The 18,949-nt window shown below is 39.8% G+C and overlaps 1 protein-coding gene across 1 annotated transcript in view; it reads left to right on the forward strand.

The window, feature by feature from the left end:
• Positions 1 to 16,034, forward strand: part of IRX1 (iroquois homeobox 1) — an 18,321-nt gene extending 2,287 nt beyond the window's left edge. Inside the window, exon 2 of the mRNA XM_026841405.1 lies at positions 16,006 to 16,034. Coding sequence (XP_026697206.1) covers positions 16,006 to 16,034 — 29 coding nt within the window. The remainder of the gene's footprint in view (positions 1 to 16,005) is intronic.
• The last annotated feature ends 2,915 nt before the right edge of the window (positions 16,035 to 18,949 follow it).

The raw sequence follows: 18,949 nt of genomic DNA on the forward strand, positions 1-18,949 counted from the left end.
TCCACCGCCTGGCAAGTTCCAGTGTTGTTGTGGGGTTTTTTAAATTTTTTTTTTTATATTTTTATTTTTTAAATTCCCGAATGCCCTTAAAAGGCGAGGTGTAAAGACCAGTCAGGGCTGGCGGAGGCGTGCTGGGCAGGCTGTCGGCACACAGGCAGCGCAGGGGAAGGGCCGATGAGCGATACGTGCTCTCCAAAACGTGGGCCCCGGCACACGTCCTCCTTCCTGCAGCCTCGGGCTCATTTTGTGGGTGAGGCTCCTCTGCCATCTCGGTGGCCACCCCGCGCCCAAGTCCTGTGTTTGGTGCTACCTGCCTCCCTTAAGGCCTGCCGCCTGTGTGCCCCGGGCCCGCACGTGCCACCCGCAGGCCCCGAAACCCAGCTGTCGGCTGCGGGTCTGGCCACCATGGCCTCAACCAGCCGGGGCAGGTCCCGCCAGCCTGCGGGAAGCGGGAGGCAGACATGGAGCCACACTGTGCGGGACCGCCGGTCCCCTTCTGCGAGGAACGGCCACGGAGGTGGCTGGCAGGGCCTGCGCCTGCCACCGGCTTCATGGGGGCTGCAGTGAGGAGGGACGTGGTGCCCGATTCCAGGCTTTGAGCCGCCAAGTTTTATGTTTCAGCAGTAAATCTTACCTGGGACTAACAAATCAAGTAAAACACTGGAACATGTAATAAACATGGCCTGCGTGGCATGTTTTCCAGTCAAAAGTTACAGAAACGGCTCCTGGCGAGGTTGGTGTTCCCCATTGTGCGGTGCCCCCATGCAGTGCCGTTCATAGCTTGCCTGTAAAACCAGCCATGTGGACAGGAATCGCTGGAAGTACCAGGAGACTGAAAACCCCACAGAAATAGGTATTCAAAATTTAAGACTTCGAAAATATGAGCTCTTAAAACTAAACAATGTACTTCTGTTGAGGAATTAATTTACTCAGGTCCCGTCACCATTATTAATATTAGTTTTGGCTTCTCTATTGTGCATATGAAGAGAATACATACACGTGTGTTTGTAAGAAAAGTGAAAAAAACCCACATTTTATCTGTTTTGACTTACTTTAATTAGCATTAAAGACATCTTTCCCATCTGATAGCCATAGTTGCTTCCCAACACGTTCCTTGGGAGTCAAGCTAATGCAGAAATGCAAACGTGGGGCACACACCAAGTCCTGGTAGTGCCTCTTCTGAGAGAATAGAAAGCGCTGGCATAAACTCCGTGCAGAATTAAAGGCGAGTTTAAAAAGTAACATTTATTTTTATTCCAGATTTATGGCTGACCCGTAGATAATTAAAGGTTTTATTTTGAGCTGTTGGCCCCACACAATACATTGTCCTTTGTTGCTGCTCAAGTAGCGCTTTCCCTGTGCTGCCTACGGTTCAAAAACAATGAAGCAATCCATTTATTTTGTTGGTCAATTGTAGCACAAAGTGAGGTGGTCAGTGTGGAAAGTTTATCACTGTCTTGTCCCTTTGGAGGAGGCAGAGCATTCACACACCCTCTGCCCCAGTACACAAATGTCAGTCTTTTTGCAGGCTGCTGTTTTCCTTTTGAAGATGCCGATGGTGTCTCTGATCCACTAATCCATTTATCCAGTTTCATGAGTGCATTGGCTGAATACTCTCACAATAGCCTTGCCCAGCTGGAAACAAGAAGTCAGTGAGTGCAGCCGGCACACCCACCAATGCCTGACACCAGTCTCGGATGAGGCTCGAGTGCTTGTCTCAAAAAAAAAAAATCCCCATCCCAACCCAAAACAAACCCCCCTGGAGCCCCCAACCTGCCACGATGTGCCCAACAATGTGATCCTCCCCTCCCTGAGAACAGAAATATTTTTAGCACCATCTATAGTGTGCTACAGGGCTGTATTATTTTCATATTTGGCTGTGTCAATGAGGGTTGAAACATGCTTGAGGAAAAAAAATGCCTCCGGGACTCTGCAAACAAGTGCACATTAAAGAAACTGGTCAGTTGCTGCCAAGGGGGAGGGGGCACGGGAGAGGCAGCGGGCAGCGGGCTTCCATTTGTGTTTGGTGCTGTGCTGTTACTTGCCAGCTTTTTATTACATTTTAAATGTATGTTTAATTACCAGTGTTATTGGTAATAACAGAATGTTTGAAAATATTAAATACATTTGTGAGCTTGTGTGAAAAAGAAGTTAAAAGGTGTTCGGTGCACAGAATGTTAAAAAGATCTCACAATGAAGTGATTAACATTTTTATGAATAAAATTAATCACGCATTAACTCTGCAGCTCAATACATCTGAATGCCAAATGTTGCACAGCAGCCCTTTCCCCTAAACCCAAGAATTTTGGATGCAGTATTGACCCACATCAAACACTCGTCTATTAGTAATGGCAGTGTAGTTATGAGACGATATTTTAATAATGTACATTTACATTTGAGGCAAGCAAATAAAAGGGAGAAAATAAATTTGGCCTATTTTGTCAGGATTTGTGAGGACTGGTAGAAACATAAAATACATTAGGAAGCAGTCAATAGGGGCAACTGTTTGGAGAAAAACGAAGTTTATGTGGCGCTCACAGAGGGAAACAGCAAAGTCACCGTAGTAAACAGATTCCAGTACATTGCGCTTAGCTCTCCTTGGCTCTTATTAGCGTGCTCATTGTTCTGGGCAAAGCTTATTAGGTTTTAAGATGGGAGCTTACCATTATTAAAATATCCACTGTGTCAGATAATAAAATGTGATCTCTCTCTCTCTCTTTTCCTCTGTGTGTGTGTGTATATCTGCGTGCGCGTGCGTGTGTGTGTTTTCTAATCTCTTGCCACTGTGGTTTTGGGATTATTCCAGCAGGCTGTACAAAGGGAAGCAAAAGCATCTGAAGTGTCACTCTACAGCTGTGGCAAAGTAACAGAATTTCCATTTTGTTGATGCTCCCAGCACATGTGTGCAGCAGAAGGTGATATCAAAGGAGCCGTTCTTCCTCAGTTCTGCACATTATTTTTCACTGCTGTGGCGAATCTCTCTGAGCTCCGTGAACCAATAAAACAACGGTCCCTGTTTGAGTTGATATATTAATATTTACTGAGGATTTGCAAGGTCGGGGCTAAATGTCAGCAGATTGCTGGGGCAGTACTGTGGGGAATAATTAAACAAATCTCACAGCAGTTCAGCCTCCTAACGTCTTTATTAATCTTTTTTTTTTTTTTTCTTTCCCTTTCCTGTAACAGTACACTGAAATACTGCTTTTTAAACCTTAGTGAAGATTTGGGAGAAGTTTAATAATAAAATCATGGATTGGAAGTATTTGTTTTTGACAGTTTCTTGGCCCACTTGGCCGCAGATGTTAGTTAGTTAGTTGTGAAGGCTATGATGTGTGAATTATCACCAAGCTGCTGGGATTCTCACCTGCCTCTCCATCAAATTCATCTTGACCAGTGTGCCAAGCACAATAATATTGCTGCTATAAATGGAGACCCAAATTGGCTTCATTAAGTAGTGGGTCCCCTTCTCTAAGGGAAGAAACTGGAGGACCCCAATTCAGTATGCATGTCTCCCTTAACGTGATTATAGCATGCACTTTAGTACAACTTAGACAATTCTCTTTAATAAGCTTCATAATTAGTGTTGGGATGCCTCATTACAAGTCATTGCCTGTAGCAGTCCTAGGCCAAACAGCCCTTCACAATCTGATTTATTTTATTTATTTTTTTTTTATCAGGCAGCAGGAGCTGTCTAGAGCTTTTTGTTTGTATAATGGGGACTTGCATTAAGCCCCCAGTGTAAAAATACCACAAGGAAATTAATTGCTTCTGTGCAGATTCACCACAGATGTGTCCTGTTATGGGGAATGGTATATATCTGACATTGCTATACTGCAGTGTGCTGGGAGGAAAAAAAAAGTCTGGAAAAAGCTACAAATGCAAACATATTAGCATCCATATAGATTCCTTATGTTGTAACTGAAAACAAGGAGATTTTTAAAGTGTGTCAGAGCCTTCGAGCTGTTTTTGAAATAAAGTGGATTTTTTTCTTTTTTTTTCTTTTTTTTTTCTTTTTTTTTTTTTTTTTAATCCACTAATAAAATACACATGGCCGCATATTCTGTTTGGTACTGGCTGATAAATGTGCTACTTAAAATAACACACACAAGGAGTGTGGTGACTCAACGCAATAAGAAGGCTGACACACAAAGCCGCCCTCAAGGTCAGTGGTTTGTTATCTATCACTGTTGGTCAGGTTGTGAATCACAGCTGCAAGTTTCAGCAAGTTAAGGGGAGGAGGAGCATTTAGAGTGCTTGCCCTGTGGAAAAGAAAAGCTGAGCTGGTGGTTTGTTAGCTGCCTCTGAACATCACCCTGCAGCTTCTGGGTAATGCCCATTCCCCTGTCACTAAAGCAAAGCTGGAAAGTGCCTTGATCCATATACGAGCGCTTTGATTTACTTGTTAGAATTCAGGTGGAAGGGTTTAGGGTTAGCAAGTCCACCACTGCAGAGCCTTGTAGCACTGCCCTTTCGTTATTTATATTGATTTCTTTCATCTCAATCGTTGTCAACTTTGGTTTTGACTTTGGGCTGATCCCTCTGATATGGTTGCATTTGCCTAGTGACATCACTATTGATAATTGAATATTAACAATTCACCTCACAACAGTTACAGGAATAAAGACCTGCTTAGAATAACATAATGTGGGAGCTGTGGCATTTGGCTGGGAGTAGCTATTTTCATTCTTCATGTGTGACTGTGAAGGAGACTCCTCCATCTATTAATTCTAGGTGCTACAAAATGAAAAAAAGAACCCCTGCAAGCATCTCCTTTACTCAAATTCAGGATGTTGCCTGTCTGATAACAATATAGTAGACGAAGTAATAAAACTGTTCTAGTAATGAACCTCCACTGAATTTACATACAAGAAACACTTCACAGGCCTTAATAAATGTATCCAATAAACTTGATTTCAAAAAAATCCATACGTTAACTGCAAGCAACGGTGGGAACATATAAATTACATAAACAGATCAGATCAGTGTTCAGTTTTGCCACACTGCACTTCAGAAGATCTTTTACCAGCTGTTTCAGAGCAAAGGGCAAGATAAACTGCATAGATTACTACATAAAATAATTTTAAAGTTGTTTTTTTCTCTTTTTTTTTTTTTGGTTGTTGTTGTTTTCATCCATCATCTTTTGATTCTACTATGATGGTAATACTTTGCTCAGTTATATGCATTTTACCTTTTTTTTAGGCTATCAAAGAGCAAAAGGATCAGATTCACAATCCCATGGGAACTGATTATTTTTTTTCTGTGCCTTGCAATAGCAGTACCTGGAATCCTCTTGAAAATGGCTCTGTATAACATAGAAGAAAACCCTGGTCCTAGAACCAGGTGAAATTGTACTAGATGAGATCTGCACAGAATGTAACAAAGAAACACTGCCTCTGTGAGACTGGTGGAGAATGGAGACACAGAGGTAGAGAAGTGGTTTCCCCAAGGTGCCTACTTTATTTATGGCAGAAGAGAGAACCTGAGCCTGAGAATTAGGGTTTTCACTTGACAGAGACTCAAGTGTAATGGGAATGTTTCAGAGATTTACAATGACTGCAGGTGAGTGGCGGAGTCGGAACTGGTGCTGTTAAACTGCATCCACAGCCTCATAATATATTCACCACAGTGTCAACTCCCGTGATGTCACTCGAAACATTTTGACTCTCATATCTGAATTTACACACTGAAAGGCATTCTTGCTTACATGAGTGAAAACAATCTGATATTTACAGTTGATGCTTATTCTCACTGGAGTCATCAGAGTGGCTTGCCCTGGAAAGGGTTACAATAGTAAGGAAGGCCTTAAGATCAATGTTGTTTTGTTTTTTTTAATTTTTAAAAAATATTAAAATTAATCCATGTATTTCAGTGGTTAAAAAGTGATTGAGGAACCTACTCTTGGTCTCTTTGGTTTGAAAAACATGTTGTATATTTAGAGTAACAATCTAACATAAAATGATGCAACATTTCAGAAAATTTATAAGCAGGTTTTTTTATGAACAAATTTCTAAAAATGCTAGGCAAATCCTTCAAGTTTTTGTGTAAAAGGATAAATAATTTACAACTTTACAGGCTAAACTATACGTAAAATAAGATAATTTTTAAAATTGTAAAGTTAGTTTCAAAAGAGATGATAAACCATGAAAAATAATGTTTTGTAAAGTGAGATTATGATAAATCTATCCGTATAAGTGGTTCTCCTATATAGAGAGAGGAAAAGGGAAAACGGATACTTTCTTCATCTGAGATAGGCATGTTTTAGGTTGTTTGAGGGAGCAGGGGACTTAGGAGGATGGATATAGCAAAAATACTTCACTGCTGCTCTGAACATCAGCAGTTTAGAATCTGTTTTGGAATATGAATTAAATAATACTGATAAATGCCACAGAGGACAAAGTTTTTACTAGAGGGAGGTTTTAAGAACAAAAGAGAACAAAACAGGATGTAATTCTGAAAAAGAGAGTGGGATACAATGAAGACAGTAGTGGTGGTAGTGCCTCTGGTAGAATTAAAATATAGAGTAACATGCTAACGGAAGAGATTAATGTATTTTGAAGGGAATGGGATATGGAGGTGTACAACCTGTGTGTCTCCTATGACTTACTTTCCAGAACCTTAGGGGATAGTGATGCTTTAATTCAGCATCTCCCTTTGGAGAGGAATAACTCGAGGGAACATATAAATTCCTTCTCAAGTTACATTTTCTCTGTAGTGAGCTTCTTACTAACTTTACAAGAAATGAAGGCGGTAGAACAGAGGAGGAAGCGGAAACCAATTCATGTCACCAACTACTTTTTAAAAAATTTATATGACTTTCTACTATTGTATATGTGTGTGCATGTGTATGTTAGAGAGTGAAGAAATTATTCCCCCAGGCCTTGCTCATAAGGGCCGCTCTGTGAGTCTAAGTGATTACATGTGGACAAGAGGTAAGAGGAGATGATTTACTGTGAACACAGGAAATTTGTATACTTCTGGTAATCTGTGGTAAATCCGCCAGGAAGCTAATGAAGTCTGATCTTGTCTTACATTTTGTGTGGCTGCTATCTGGGTATGAGGATGGTCTCAGAAAGAGTGTGAAAGCTGAGTTTTTGGTCTCCTTGAAATGCCCAAACACATGGCTTTCTCAGGCAGGACAAGTCCTACAGTCTGCCTAGGCCCTCTCTTACTGATTGATGCAAGGTATATGGAGGATCAGAGGAACATAATGGAAGTGCTGATCTTGCCAACAAACTTGTACCTCTTGACTGCTTTTCCATTGTAAGTAGTGCATGCATGTCCTTGGTCTCACTAGGCTATTGGTTTATTGGGTTTGCCATATTTATTTTTTTTTTCCCCAAAAACCCCCTAATATTTTGCTTGTAGTACTTGAGCCTATCTGTGTTTGTTTGGTAGCCTCTTACTGGCTTTGAGAAAATAATTCAGCTTTGTCACACCTCTGTGGAAAGCACCCTTTGATAGTACATGATATCTATGCCCCCACTACAGGCCTTTGGGGTCTCGGGTACAATGACCAATATAAAATGCAAGGGTTCTGACCTGCATCAGTGGCAAGTTGCTCTTATCTTTGAGAGCCTCAATCTTCTCAGTCTCTCCAGACAATAAGCACTCATAGTTCTGGGCTCATTCATCATGGATGTGGCTTCAGCCAGTTGTTCCTGGAAGGGAAGGGCTGGGACTGGAGGCCATTTGTGTAAGTGTTCATTGGTCGTCTTCATCACCTTTTATCAGGGTCTTTCTCTGGCTTCAAGAATTTTATTCTGGTTCTCTCTTTCTTCATCCTCCCTTTCAAATAATATCCTCTTATTTGTTTTTCTGTATCCTCTCAGCAGGTAGGAGGTTTTCCCTTGGTTGCTGCAAGAACAGGCTGCTGAACCCTGACTATTCTGTCATCTACCTCTCCTCTTGCTCTCCTCTCCAAACTGAAAGCATTCTTCTCCCCCCTTATTTGAAAAAAATGACACTTAAACTTCATGTGAAACTACAAGTAAAAAAAAAAAAATTCCACACTACCAGCCTCCATTATCCCTTTACACCAGAAAACATACTCCTCAACTCACTATTGAGGATATACAGATGCCATTTTACTGTACTTTTGGGAGAGGGTGAGCAATGGGATGCTGCTCCCAAGCCATTACTTCAAACATCACAGCCTGTCATCCTGGCCAGTCTTCTGCTAGTCTTGATCCAAGCAGAGGAATACAAAAATACTGCTGTTTTGCCTGACAGAAGCTGCTCCTTACATCAGTTTCAAAGGGTGACAGAAGAATGCGGACTGTGCACCCCCTAGTCAGAAGTACAATCTCTCATATTCCTGATCCCAGGGAGAACTTTTGCACTTGACAGTCATCTCTTTCAAACCTTTCACTAGAATGAGCTCTAAGATTCCCAGGTCTTCTGTAAGAGACCATTAGTCCTTACCTGAATGTGCAGAGGTTCTCATCTCCCAGGGTCAGAGCCATGTGCATGCAGATCTCATAGGGAAGACAGGGATCAGCAGTAGAGCTAAGGGCAGTCCCAAAGGACCTCAACCCCAGAGAACAAACACATGTTGGAAAGTACAAAAATATTTTATTGTTGTCAAATGTATAAACCTGATGTGCAATTCTAACCAGATCAGGCTTTGGGCTGTTTGCCCAGTTATTCATAAGAAAGTGTCCAGAGTGGATAAGATTCTGAGATCCTCCTGGGATGCAGCTCTTGATCTGGTTATTTTTTGTTGTGTTTGATAATACACAGTTCTCTGCCAGAGGGAATTCTGGGCTTACATCCATGTTCATTCTCATGTTCAGGCAGCAGCAATAGGACTAGTTATGTAAGTGTGTTGTGTGTAAATCAAGAGTCCCTCTGAGCGATGGGGAAATTGTGTGAAGTCTGCTCTGAAAGTGATCTCCATCCTTCCCTCTGCTTCCTCTCCTACAAAATGAATGCTGTCTTGGGATTTTCTGCTGTAAATCTCAGTTAAAGATTCGATTGTCTTGCTTGCTAGAGATATTGAGGAATTTGCTTAGAAAATTCTGAAATGGAGCTTGTGGAGTAGGGAGTTAACACGAGATAATTGTTCTGCCTCATCTGTTATAGAAGAATAGTCTGAATATCCCAATATGGATTTTTCAGATGACTGTAGGTGTAGTAGAACTGTATCCTACACAATGTGACAGAATAACTGATCTCTGGCTTGTGAGTAGTGCTCACTGATATATGGATGAAGAATAACGTCTACGTGCATGAGGGGAGAGTTTACCAGCCTGGAAGCATGGTGCTGGACAGTGAATATGTTTGGGATAATTCTCACTGTGTGTAGGCAGTTGATTCCAAACAAGATGAAGGGGGTGTCTTGCTTGGCTGGAAGTCCCTACAAATCAAATGGTAGGAAGAGGTCACTCATGGGCTTATGTGCATGGCAGATGTTTTGCTGTCTGTCTCTCTGGAAGTATCCTTCCTTAGGAGATACTGTCTTCTGTCCCATTTTTTTCCTTTATGTTCCGAGTTACTGGTTTGGAGATCTGTCTTCCCATCCTTCATTTCAAGAATAGAATAAGCTGCACAGTAGTCTTTTATGATGGATCTCCTTATATGTAGCCCCCTTCCAAGCAGAGTTACTGCCTTTGACTTGCAAAGCTCCATCAGCTTTTCTTCCTTAATATGTCACTGTTTCCCTCTCTGCATTAAGTTGGCTTGGTCCAAGTTGTCAGTGTTCTCTGTAGAGTTAGAATTGTTGCATTTGACTCTCCCACACCATACTCCTAAATTAACCTTGTCCAGATTTTGTCCTAATTTGATGGTTTCTCAGAGATAGCATACTGTTATTTGCTTGGGTGCCATACTTAGAAATAAGAGGCCTATGTGTGCCATGTCTTTCTGAAGAGATACATTCTGTGTGCAGAAAGGAGGTACAGGGTCATGTTATGAAGATCTCATGATCTTGTGATAGAAAGTCTTGTGAGAGAGGTGTGGGTAGGCTTAGGCTCTTCAGGAGAGGCACTACAGAGCACAGGTATTGAGGCTGTATGGAGGTATATACTGGAGGTGGGCACTTTCATGGTTCTCTTCTACCCATTTACCTGTTCAAGCAACAACATGCCTACCATGCCCCAGAGAACATTTCAAAAGTAGATGGAAGCAGTAAGGGAACTTGGTCAGGGTTTTGACCTCACGGTTGCCAACAGAACCAAATTCCAACAGAGCAACGCAGACATGGCTTTCCAGGTTGGCATGTCTCCACTGTAGTAAGAATAATTAATATTTTGGCTAAAAAAAAGAAGGCCTAGAAGAACTTCAGAGACTATTTGTGCAAGTTTTTGGAAAATTATATGTTCAAGAGAAATTCTGCTCTTGAGAGATACCATTTGAATAGATTCTATCATCTGAAGTCTCATTCATTCACGTACAGATAGAGTTCATGGAAATAGTAAACTCTATTTTAGGTTCACAGAACTTCATAAGTACACCCAGATTTATTGCAGCAGCTGAAAGACATTCAGTGGTATTCTAATGTGCAAGACTTAACATTTTATCTATTTTGATTGGTGTGCCATCGTTACTCACGCAAGTAACATGTCAAATACAGGAAGCATCACCGACTTCCAGGTGTACTCAAAGGAGTTTGAATAAAGGGGTTGATCCCAGTGTGTTCTAAGGAACATACCTTGCTATTCTAACTTTTGTTATAGTAACATTCTTACACAACTGCTATATTTTAAGATTGATGAATGAGAATTTTTAGGTGACTGATGAAGATGTGTGTGGGATAAACAGGGCATTTTTCCTTCAATTGAGAGAGGATATGCATTTTCCCACTTCAGAAATCATGATTTATATCTTTTTGGACAACTGCTATCACTGGTCACAACGATGTTCTACATATTTCAGGCTACAAGCAGAGCTTGTAAGAATCTTACTTAATTATGTGATATATTAATGTTATATTGATTATGTTATTGCCTGTAAATCCTGTTGCTTAATAAAGCTGGAGTCATTTTGCAATAAAGTTGTGTTTGTAGTCAATTAATGGCTGGCTGGGGGCAACGGACAAAAGTATTAGGGATATTGGTGTAAAGTGGAAAGCATGGTACTGGGTCTTCCATTATAGAACTAGGAAATACAAATACTTGGATCGAGTAGAAAAGAACAAAAATATATATTTAGCCCCTGTTCAGTACACTGGTTCGCAGTTTTCTTTTAGGTTCAACAGAAAAAGCAGCATTGTGCAAAGCATCTGCACATGAATACAGGACAGGATAATATTTGATTTAAAAATACAAGTAAACGATAACTGCCAATATTGAGACCATGTGAAGGCAAAGGAACAAAGCATACTTTCATTGCTAATCATGTTAACATCAAAGTTTGAAGAGTACATTCGCCTATTCAGAGGAAATGCCATCACACTTCTGACGATCACATCTGCCACTAATATCATCCGGCATGTGGTCAGGTCTCTGTTCTGACTTTTATCTCTCTACCAAAATTTCATGTCTTGATTTTAACATCTGATGCTAAATTCGGGTCACTACAAAATAAGTACAACTTTTATTTCTTTTCTACTTTCATGATGTGTTCAAGAGATAGATTTTTAAATCAGTATGTAGTATGAAATAAATCCTTTTTTTATTCTTCTATTTTGCAAAGCCTTTTGTGGTTTTAGGAGGTGTGGTTTTTTGTTGTTGTTGTTGTTGTTGTTTTTTGTTTTTGTTTTTTTTTGTGTGTGTGGAGTGTTGCTTTCTTTGTTTGCTTTTGTTTGTTTGTTTGTTTGTTTTTTAACTTAAATTGCCTTAGAAAACATTGTGCTTGTAAGAAATGCAGAGGTCTGTTTTATCACTACAATACTTTCATGCCAGAAATCAATGAAGTTTCAACTGTGTAAAACTGTAATAGTGCACTCACACTCCATAGATTTTTAATTCAGGGGGTTTCAAACATTGATTCACTAGTCTATGTAAGCCTGAAGTTTTACTTTCCCTGAAGTTTTGTCTTGACAGCATACATATAGCTGAATATATGTTAATGGCAACATCACATAAGCATGTTTGATAATTTGTAATTATTACTTTCTAGCTATGTCACTTACCGTTAAAAATTTCTTGCTTTTGTTGAGGGGATAAACTACAGACCTCTCCTCTACTTTACCTTCAAAACATGGAGAGAAAATTTTTCCATAGACATATTTCAGTATCCCTTTAAAGATCTTTTGTATTCTCAATGCTGTTAAAAATGGGGCTTTACAGCATTTACCTAAATAGGGAGGAAGGGAGTTCCCTGGTTTTAAAAATGTGGTGGGACGATTCAGAGATTTCTGAGCACATGAAACAAAGGTGTATGTTGATAGTTCTTCCTTTGTTCCAACATAGCACTCAACTTTAGTCTGGAAGGTAAGAAATTAATTTCAAAGCTGAAGCGACTCAGTGCTGATAATGAAGTGGAAGAACAGGGAATACTCTATTTCTTTATACAGTAAAGAAATCTTTCCAGTTAAACCAATGCAATAGTAAGCATATATCTCTTTTGGCCCTGTAGGAGGTTCCTTAGGTGGAATCTAACAACCCTGTATTTCTTTTCAAAGCAGAGGAGGAAGAAGTCTAGCATATGGGTCAACATTTTCATAAGAGTAAGAACTGGTTGTAATGAACAAAGTCTGTGCATATTTTAGTTTTATTAATGGTTCACCATTTGGTAACTCTACCTCCACAACCACTGTAGTATCAGCTGGAATAATTATAAAGAGCTGTGGGAATTCTTTGAGAGCAAAAAATGCATTGTAATGATTTAATTGAGTCCTTGATGCTTCTTCAATTAAACCTGGTCGTCTTGTCAGGTCTTTCACTGTGTCTTTTTTAGCAACTTTTATGTTGTCCCTCCTGTTCTTCCTTATCTTCACTTCATTTTTCATGCATTTGCAGAGACAGTCATAAAACTCCTTGGCTCACAGAAGACAAGCACTTCCAATTATGGCTGGTTTTTTGACTCTCAGATAAAATTGGTTAAAAACAATGGACCAGAATATTTTCATATTTGTGTTTTTTTTCCCCAACTGCACCAAATACATAATGTACAAAGTTTTAGCAGTTATTTTTTTCATCTGTTTTACATACCAGTGGATAGGTCACACACATACAGAGATACATTTTTCTATAAAACTGAAACCAGTGAATATAAAAATCATATCTAAACAATGATAGTTGCTAGCTGCAACACATTTAATGATGTTGCAAATCAAATATCTGACATGTAGCTAATTTGATGTAGACAGGTAATACATTGGTTTTCTAGTAACATAGAAGAGACACTTCTTGATATAAGCTTAGCCAAGCTGGTTTTAGTAAAAAATATATCTTAATTCTATCAAAACCCAATCTGGAGTGCTACTGACAACCACCTGACTAAAAGGTCAGATAATAGAATGACAGTTAATTTGCCAAAAGTTACAATAATACACTCTTATTTAAACTCTCTTTAAATCCCCTTATTTAACCTCTATGGCTATCAGTTAAAGTACCACTATAATAATTAAGGTATTAGTATATTTCTGATATTGCTATTATGACAAATATATTATCAATGTTTGACTGTGGGTTTATGTGATTCTTCAAGCTTCTGCTTCTTAGTAATAGTGGAAACTACAATGTTACTCTCCTCTACATAATTTTAAATAGAGTTCTGTGAAGTCATCTTTTTTGAAGTCCAGATCTTGATAGATAACTGCTTTTAAGTGGTTAAGCAAACAGTGTGGTATATCAATTTAGAAAATATTTTAATTTATTACAATTCATTAGGACTAACTTCTATTATTACTTTTAATTGTACATGAAACACACTAATATTATTCAACATTACTCTCAAGACATTACTGCCATTGATGTAAAATATTTTAGATGCCAGATTACATTTTGGAGATTATTGATTTAAGTAATATGACTAGTTAAATAGAGTATACTGTAATATAAGGAAAATGGCTTATAATTTTGATTTTGTATTATGTTGAAGGTTTTATAAATTACATGTCAAAAATGACAGAGGTCTTGATCATGAATGATCAGTATTTGTCTTATTGAGAAAAAAACATGCTAAATAGACACTAATAAATTAAAAAATGAAGGTGATTAAAAGTAGAATAATTGAAAATATAATTGTAAAACATGGCTTACTTCGGTGTAATATTTTCACTCTCACCCAGAGATCTTGAAATACATATGGAACAAGTACGCTTTCTGACTAATTCTAAATGTTAATAAGAAACTTATCTTTACTGACATTTCCTATTTTCTCTTTGTAAACTCATCAAGAATGAGAGAATGATGAAAAAGAAACGCATGTGCAGGTTTTCCCGTTGAACAGGGAAGGAAGTTATCTTGGCATACTGAGTGCTTTCCAGACATTCCTGGAGAAGCCACCCAGTGAGTGGCTTTGATAGAGGACTTCAAATCCTGGAGGCAGGAAATAGAGGTACAGTACCTTGCAATAGATGCCTGCTGTTACCAGACACCTGAAAGCTGATACTGGGTAACCCGTTGTACCCTAGTCCTTGAAAGAAGTCTGCCCACATGACTGGCTCTTCAAGTTGCTGAGTGTGTCATCCCTGTGATCATTGAGGGGTCTTGGAACAAGCAGGGGTTAAAGGAGGAAAAAGGGAGTTGTTGCCAGCTCTTTCATTGGAGCACGAAGGATTTTGCATCGACCTTTTGAAGAAAGAACATTTCCCCAGAGCCCAGATTGGCACAATGCTGCCCCATCCACCAAGTATTTCCAACAAAGACCTGATGAGAAGTGGCCATACCAACTACACCAGCAGTGGGAGAGACACCCCTGGGATGCAGGAGTAGGCATCCACTCCTTCCTGGAAAAGTCTTCCCAGCTCCTCTGCCTGTCAAGCCTGGATAAAATGAAGGGATAAAGCCTAGAGGAGGAAGCATATGGAGATCCAGGGCAAGAATTGAGCACATGGGGAGAGAACATGTGGGACAAAAAAGTTTTGCTCTGCCAAGTCACTGGGGGCCCGGAACCACTGGAGATCAAGATGACATTGAAGAGGAGATGGTAAGAGACCAGCAGTAGGTGCAGCCACTGCCAATATACATGGCCCTGGCTGAGATTCCTCCCAGAAAGAGGCAACAAACTTCCTGCAGAAAGGCCAAATTTGTTGCTTCCAATCTCCTGCAGGCACTGGAAGCATTTGTAGTACACAACCTTGCTTAGCCTGGGACCAGTGCCTTGAAGTAGTGCAAGGTGGCTTAGACACCTACCAGTGAGTAGCTGGGGTGGGGGATAGTGAGCTATCCTGAAGGCAGGAAATGGCCAGACTGAGCATCGTCTCTTAGTGATCAAAAATAGCATTCATGTAACAACTTTTGTGACCTGCAGTGCTTCTGCCCTCCTCTGTAGAGTGAAGAGGGTTGTCTTCTATATCAACTGAGGAAGAAGTTGGGTAGAGAGGACCTGGTTTTCTTTGCAATATTACAAAATTCCTTTGGCTTCAGCAGATGTGGATCTCCAGTCCTCTCAGTGCCTGTCCCCATCTCCATTGGGTGACAGTCAGGGGAGCTTCTGCCCAAAATAAAGTGGTACCACTCACACTTGACCTGAAGGTGGAAAGTGCTGTAATATGTAGTGATCGGGTGCTTCTCCAGACTGCCAAGAGGCTGGTTCTGGAGAGAGCAGGCTGTGACCAGGCCCTCAGAGAAAGCAGTGTAGGATGTAAAAGCTTGGATGTAATCTCTGGGACTGGGGGAGCACAGGCAAAGGCAGAGGGGTGCCTTGAAAGTGGACTGTGCACCAGATGGTTCATGGAAAGCTGCAAAGAGTGCAGATAGTGAAGAGCAACGAAGCCATGGACTAGCATTCTGGGTTTTCTCCTTTGTCTCTGCCATAATAGCAGGTTATTTGTTTTCAATCTGAAGGCTTATGTTTCCAAAGGGGGCTAAGAAGAGGTAGACCTCATCCTTGAGAAGCTGAAAGCTCCAAGTATCTGTCTTGGCTAGGCCAAACAAGGCCACTTTTGGAGCATGGCAGAAAGAGAAACTGGAGAAAAATTAGCCTAGTCACACAATAACCCAGCTCCTGCATGCATCCAACTTGGTCATTTCTGTCCCATTCAGGAGCAGGCAGCATGCTTCCAGCTGTGGCCAACTTTTTGCTGCAACCAAAACATTTCGGAAGAAAATTGAACATAATTTCCAGACAAAGGACATTGGTGAGATGACTAGGGGAGGTGCAAGGTCAAGGGAAATCTTTGTTCCACTCTGCTTAGTGCTGAGGAGGGGAGGGCCCTGGAGTACTGTGCCCATTTTGTGCTCTCCAGTTAGTGCAGGTCAGGCAGTGACACACTGGAGAGAGCCCGTCAGAGGGGCATTGGGATGAACAACGGCTGGAGCACAGGACTGCTGGAGCAGGGAGGTTGAGATCTTTCTTTGTTCAGCAGTAAGAAGAGAATGTGAAAGGGTGCATCTTACTGCTGTCTTCGTCTGCCCTGGAGGACATAGCAAGCCGGATCCAGTCTTTCCTCAGAGCTGCACAGTGACAGGGTAAGAGGTGATGGATGGAAAATGCAACTTATAGATACTATGAATAATTTTTTTTCTCCACAAGGGTTTTCAAACATGTGCAGGGATTTTTTGAATCATCTGTTTGTGGAGATATCCAAAACTCAGCTGGACACGTACCTGAGCAGTCTGAGTGCAGTTGGCCTTGCTGGACCGGATCACCTCCAGAAGTTCTTCCTACTAAATTATTGTATGACTCTATGAAATGTGTTGGAGCTATTGTCACAGTGCCAGAACTTGATACATGTGGATGGCAATGGCTAAGTTATACTTACCAGCTTACAAGCAGTGGGTGACCCTACCTAGTGTTTATTTAATCACTGCTATGGTCAGGAGTACTGTGAAAATTATCTACATTTTTAAAAGTGGTATTATACTGATTATTTTTACCTCTTTAGGAAGCATTGTTATAAAAATCTTTATTCTCCTGCAAGTCTTTTAGCAAAGAGGATAAAAATCAAATTTCACAGCTGTGCTAACATTAAGCCCAGACCATTTTCAGTACATATTAAATACAAAATGTTAAAATAACATTAAAAGCCTAATTTGATCTGACAAAGGCAAAGAAATCAGAATTTAGATGAAAAAAAGATGAAAAGGAAAGTAACCCCTCTCTAGACATATACACACCAACTTTATCAAGTTTTTAAAATAAGATTTATATTTCTTTTGGAAAAAAATATAATGTTCCTGGGACTATTAGGGAACAAATAACATGGGACCTTTTCCAAAATAATCTATTGCAATTCATGATTTTCATAAATTTTAAAATATTAAATAAAATTACTGAATCCTAACATACCAGATTAAGGATATTACTCTTTTTATGTTCCAATTAAATCCTTTGGAGTTTTCATATTGGGTATATTGATAATAGAGAACTTTGAATAATATGTGCGGTTAAATGCACTTCTACAAAAGCACTTAAGGGATATTCACAGCAGCTTCTTCTCAAATATAAACAGATCTCATTCATTGTTTATTTTGGGGAGAGAAGTAGATCAGGAAGTTCAGCTAGTTCAAGTGTATTTTTAGAGAAAGACAAACTTTCAGACCATCTTATGTTAATATATCAATGGGATTTGCAGGGGCATCCCATGACTAGCTTGCAGGAAAATTAGGACAAGAATGAAATACTGTAAAAATGGCATAATTAATATGGATGGTTCTGTGTATTATTTCTGCCTTCTAATCAGATCTAAATGTACCTATACTTGCTGCCAAAGTGTTGGTTTTGTGTTAAATGTATATTCTGTAGACTCAGCAGAAAAGGCGGTATGACTGACAATTTTGTCCTATTTGGGCACTACCGATATATATGCAATGCGAGACAGATTTAAATTCCCTTTGAAGCTTACTTTTAAATTGAAAATCATGTACAGAAATGGTACACACCATAGATAAATACAAATACTATAGCTTTGAAATAGGGTACATGAAGCTTGATCTGGGAACACCAGTTACAGACATCTGTTGAGTAGTCTCTGGTGTACTATGCTGCTGGATTTTCTCAGATGCTCAATATCTGGAAGAGGAAGCTGAGGTCTGAAGTGTTAACCTTTGTTATCATAAGGTGACTGACCTTTCAAAACATATGATGAGCCAAGGACTTCTAATAATTTATCAATACAACATTGTCTCAGAATTCCCCAACTGATCTTAGATATTGTATCTTGCTGTGTCTTTTAGTCTTGTGGATATAGCTTTTTCCTGCAAGAAAACACCTATTTTGATTTTCAACCAAAGCACAGTTTTTAACCAAGTGGAAAAAATCAACTGTTCCCTTATCTTTAAAAATACATCCTGTAATATATTCATGTGTGATGGACCTACATTTAACACATAACACATTGAAAGAAAACTGTGCTAAGGATAAAAATTCTGTGTAACAGCTAACAAATTCTTCAGTATTCTATTTCTAAGGGCTCAGGCCCAGTCAATCCAAACAAAATCAGTGGATTTTGTTTATTATTCAGTATAGGCCTTTGGAAACAAAAGAGCTCAGAAACAATGGAAAAGAGATACTGAAGTAAAAAAATTATGAACCAGAAAAAAACCCAACCGGCCTGCTCATCTGCTGCTTGCCCTTGAAGGCTCATGTTGTACTTGAAAATTGTTTTGCCACCTAGAAGAGGTCACTTGTCAGCTCCTCTCTAATGACTCATGGTGTTATCACAAGTTTTGTGTCTGTGCGCATCAACAAGTAGTGTGCCAGTGTCAGCTCTCACAGATGCAAGAAGAGCAAGGATCAGTTCAGAACATCAGAAGATATTTGTGGCTACAACTCTGATATCCCTAGCTAGTTTGTGGATTTTGTTCTTCTTAGACCATAACATGGCTGTTACAGCATGAGTTCTATGTCAGACAATCCAGAACCATTTGCAGACTGCATCTGAATTTGATACTTGAGAGAA

Source organism: Athene cunicularia (genome assembly GCF_003259725.1).
Source record: "Athene cunicularia isolate RWA chromosome 2 unlocalized genomic scaffold, athCun1 chr2_part1, whole genome shotgun sequence".
NCBI lineage: Eukaryota > Metazoa > Chordata > Aves > Strigiformes > Strigidae > Athene > Athene cunicularia.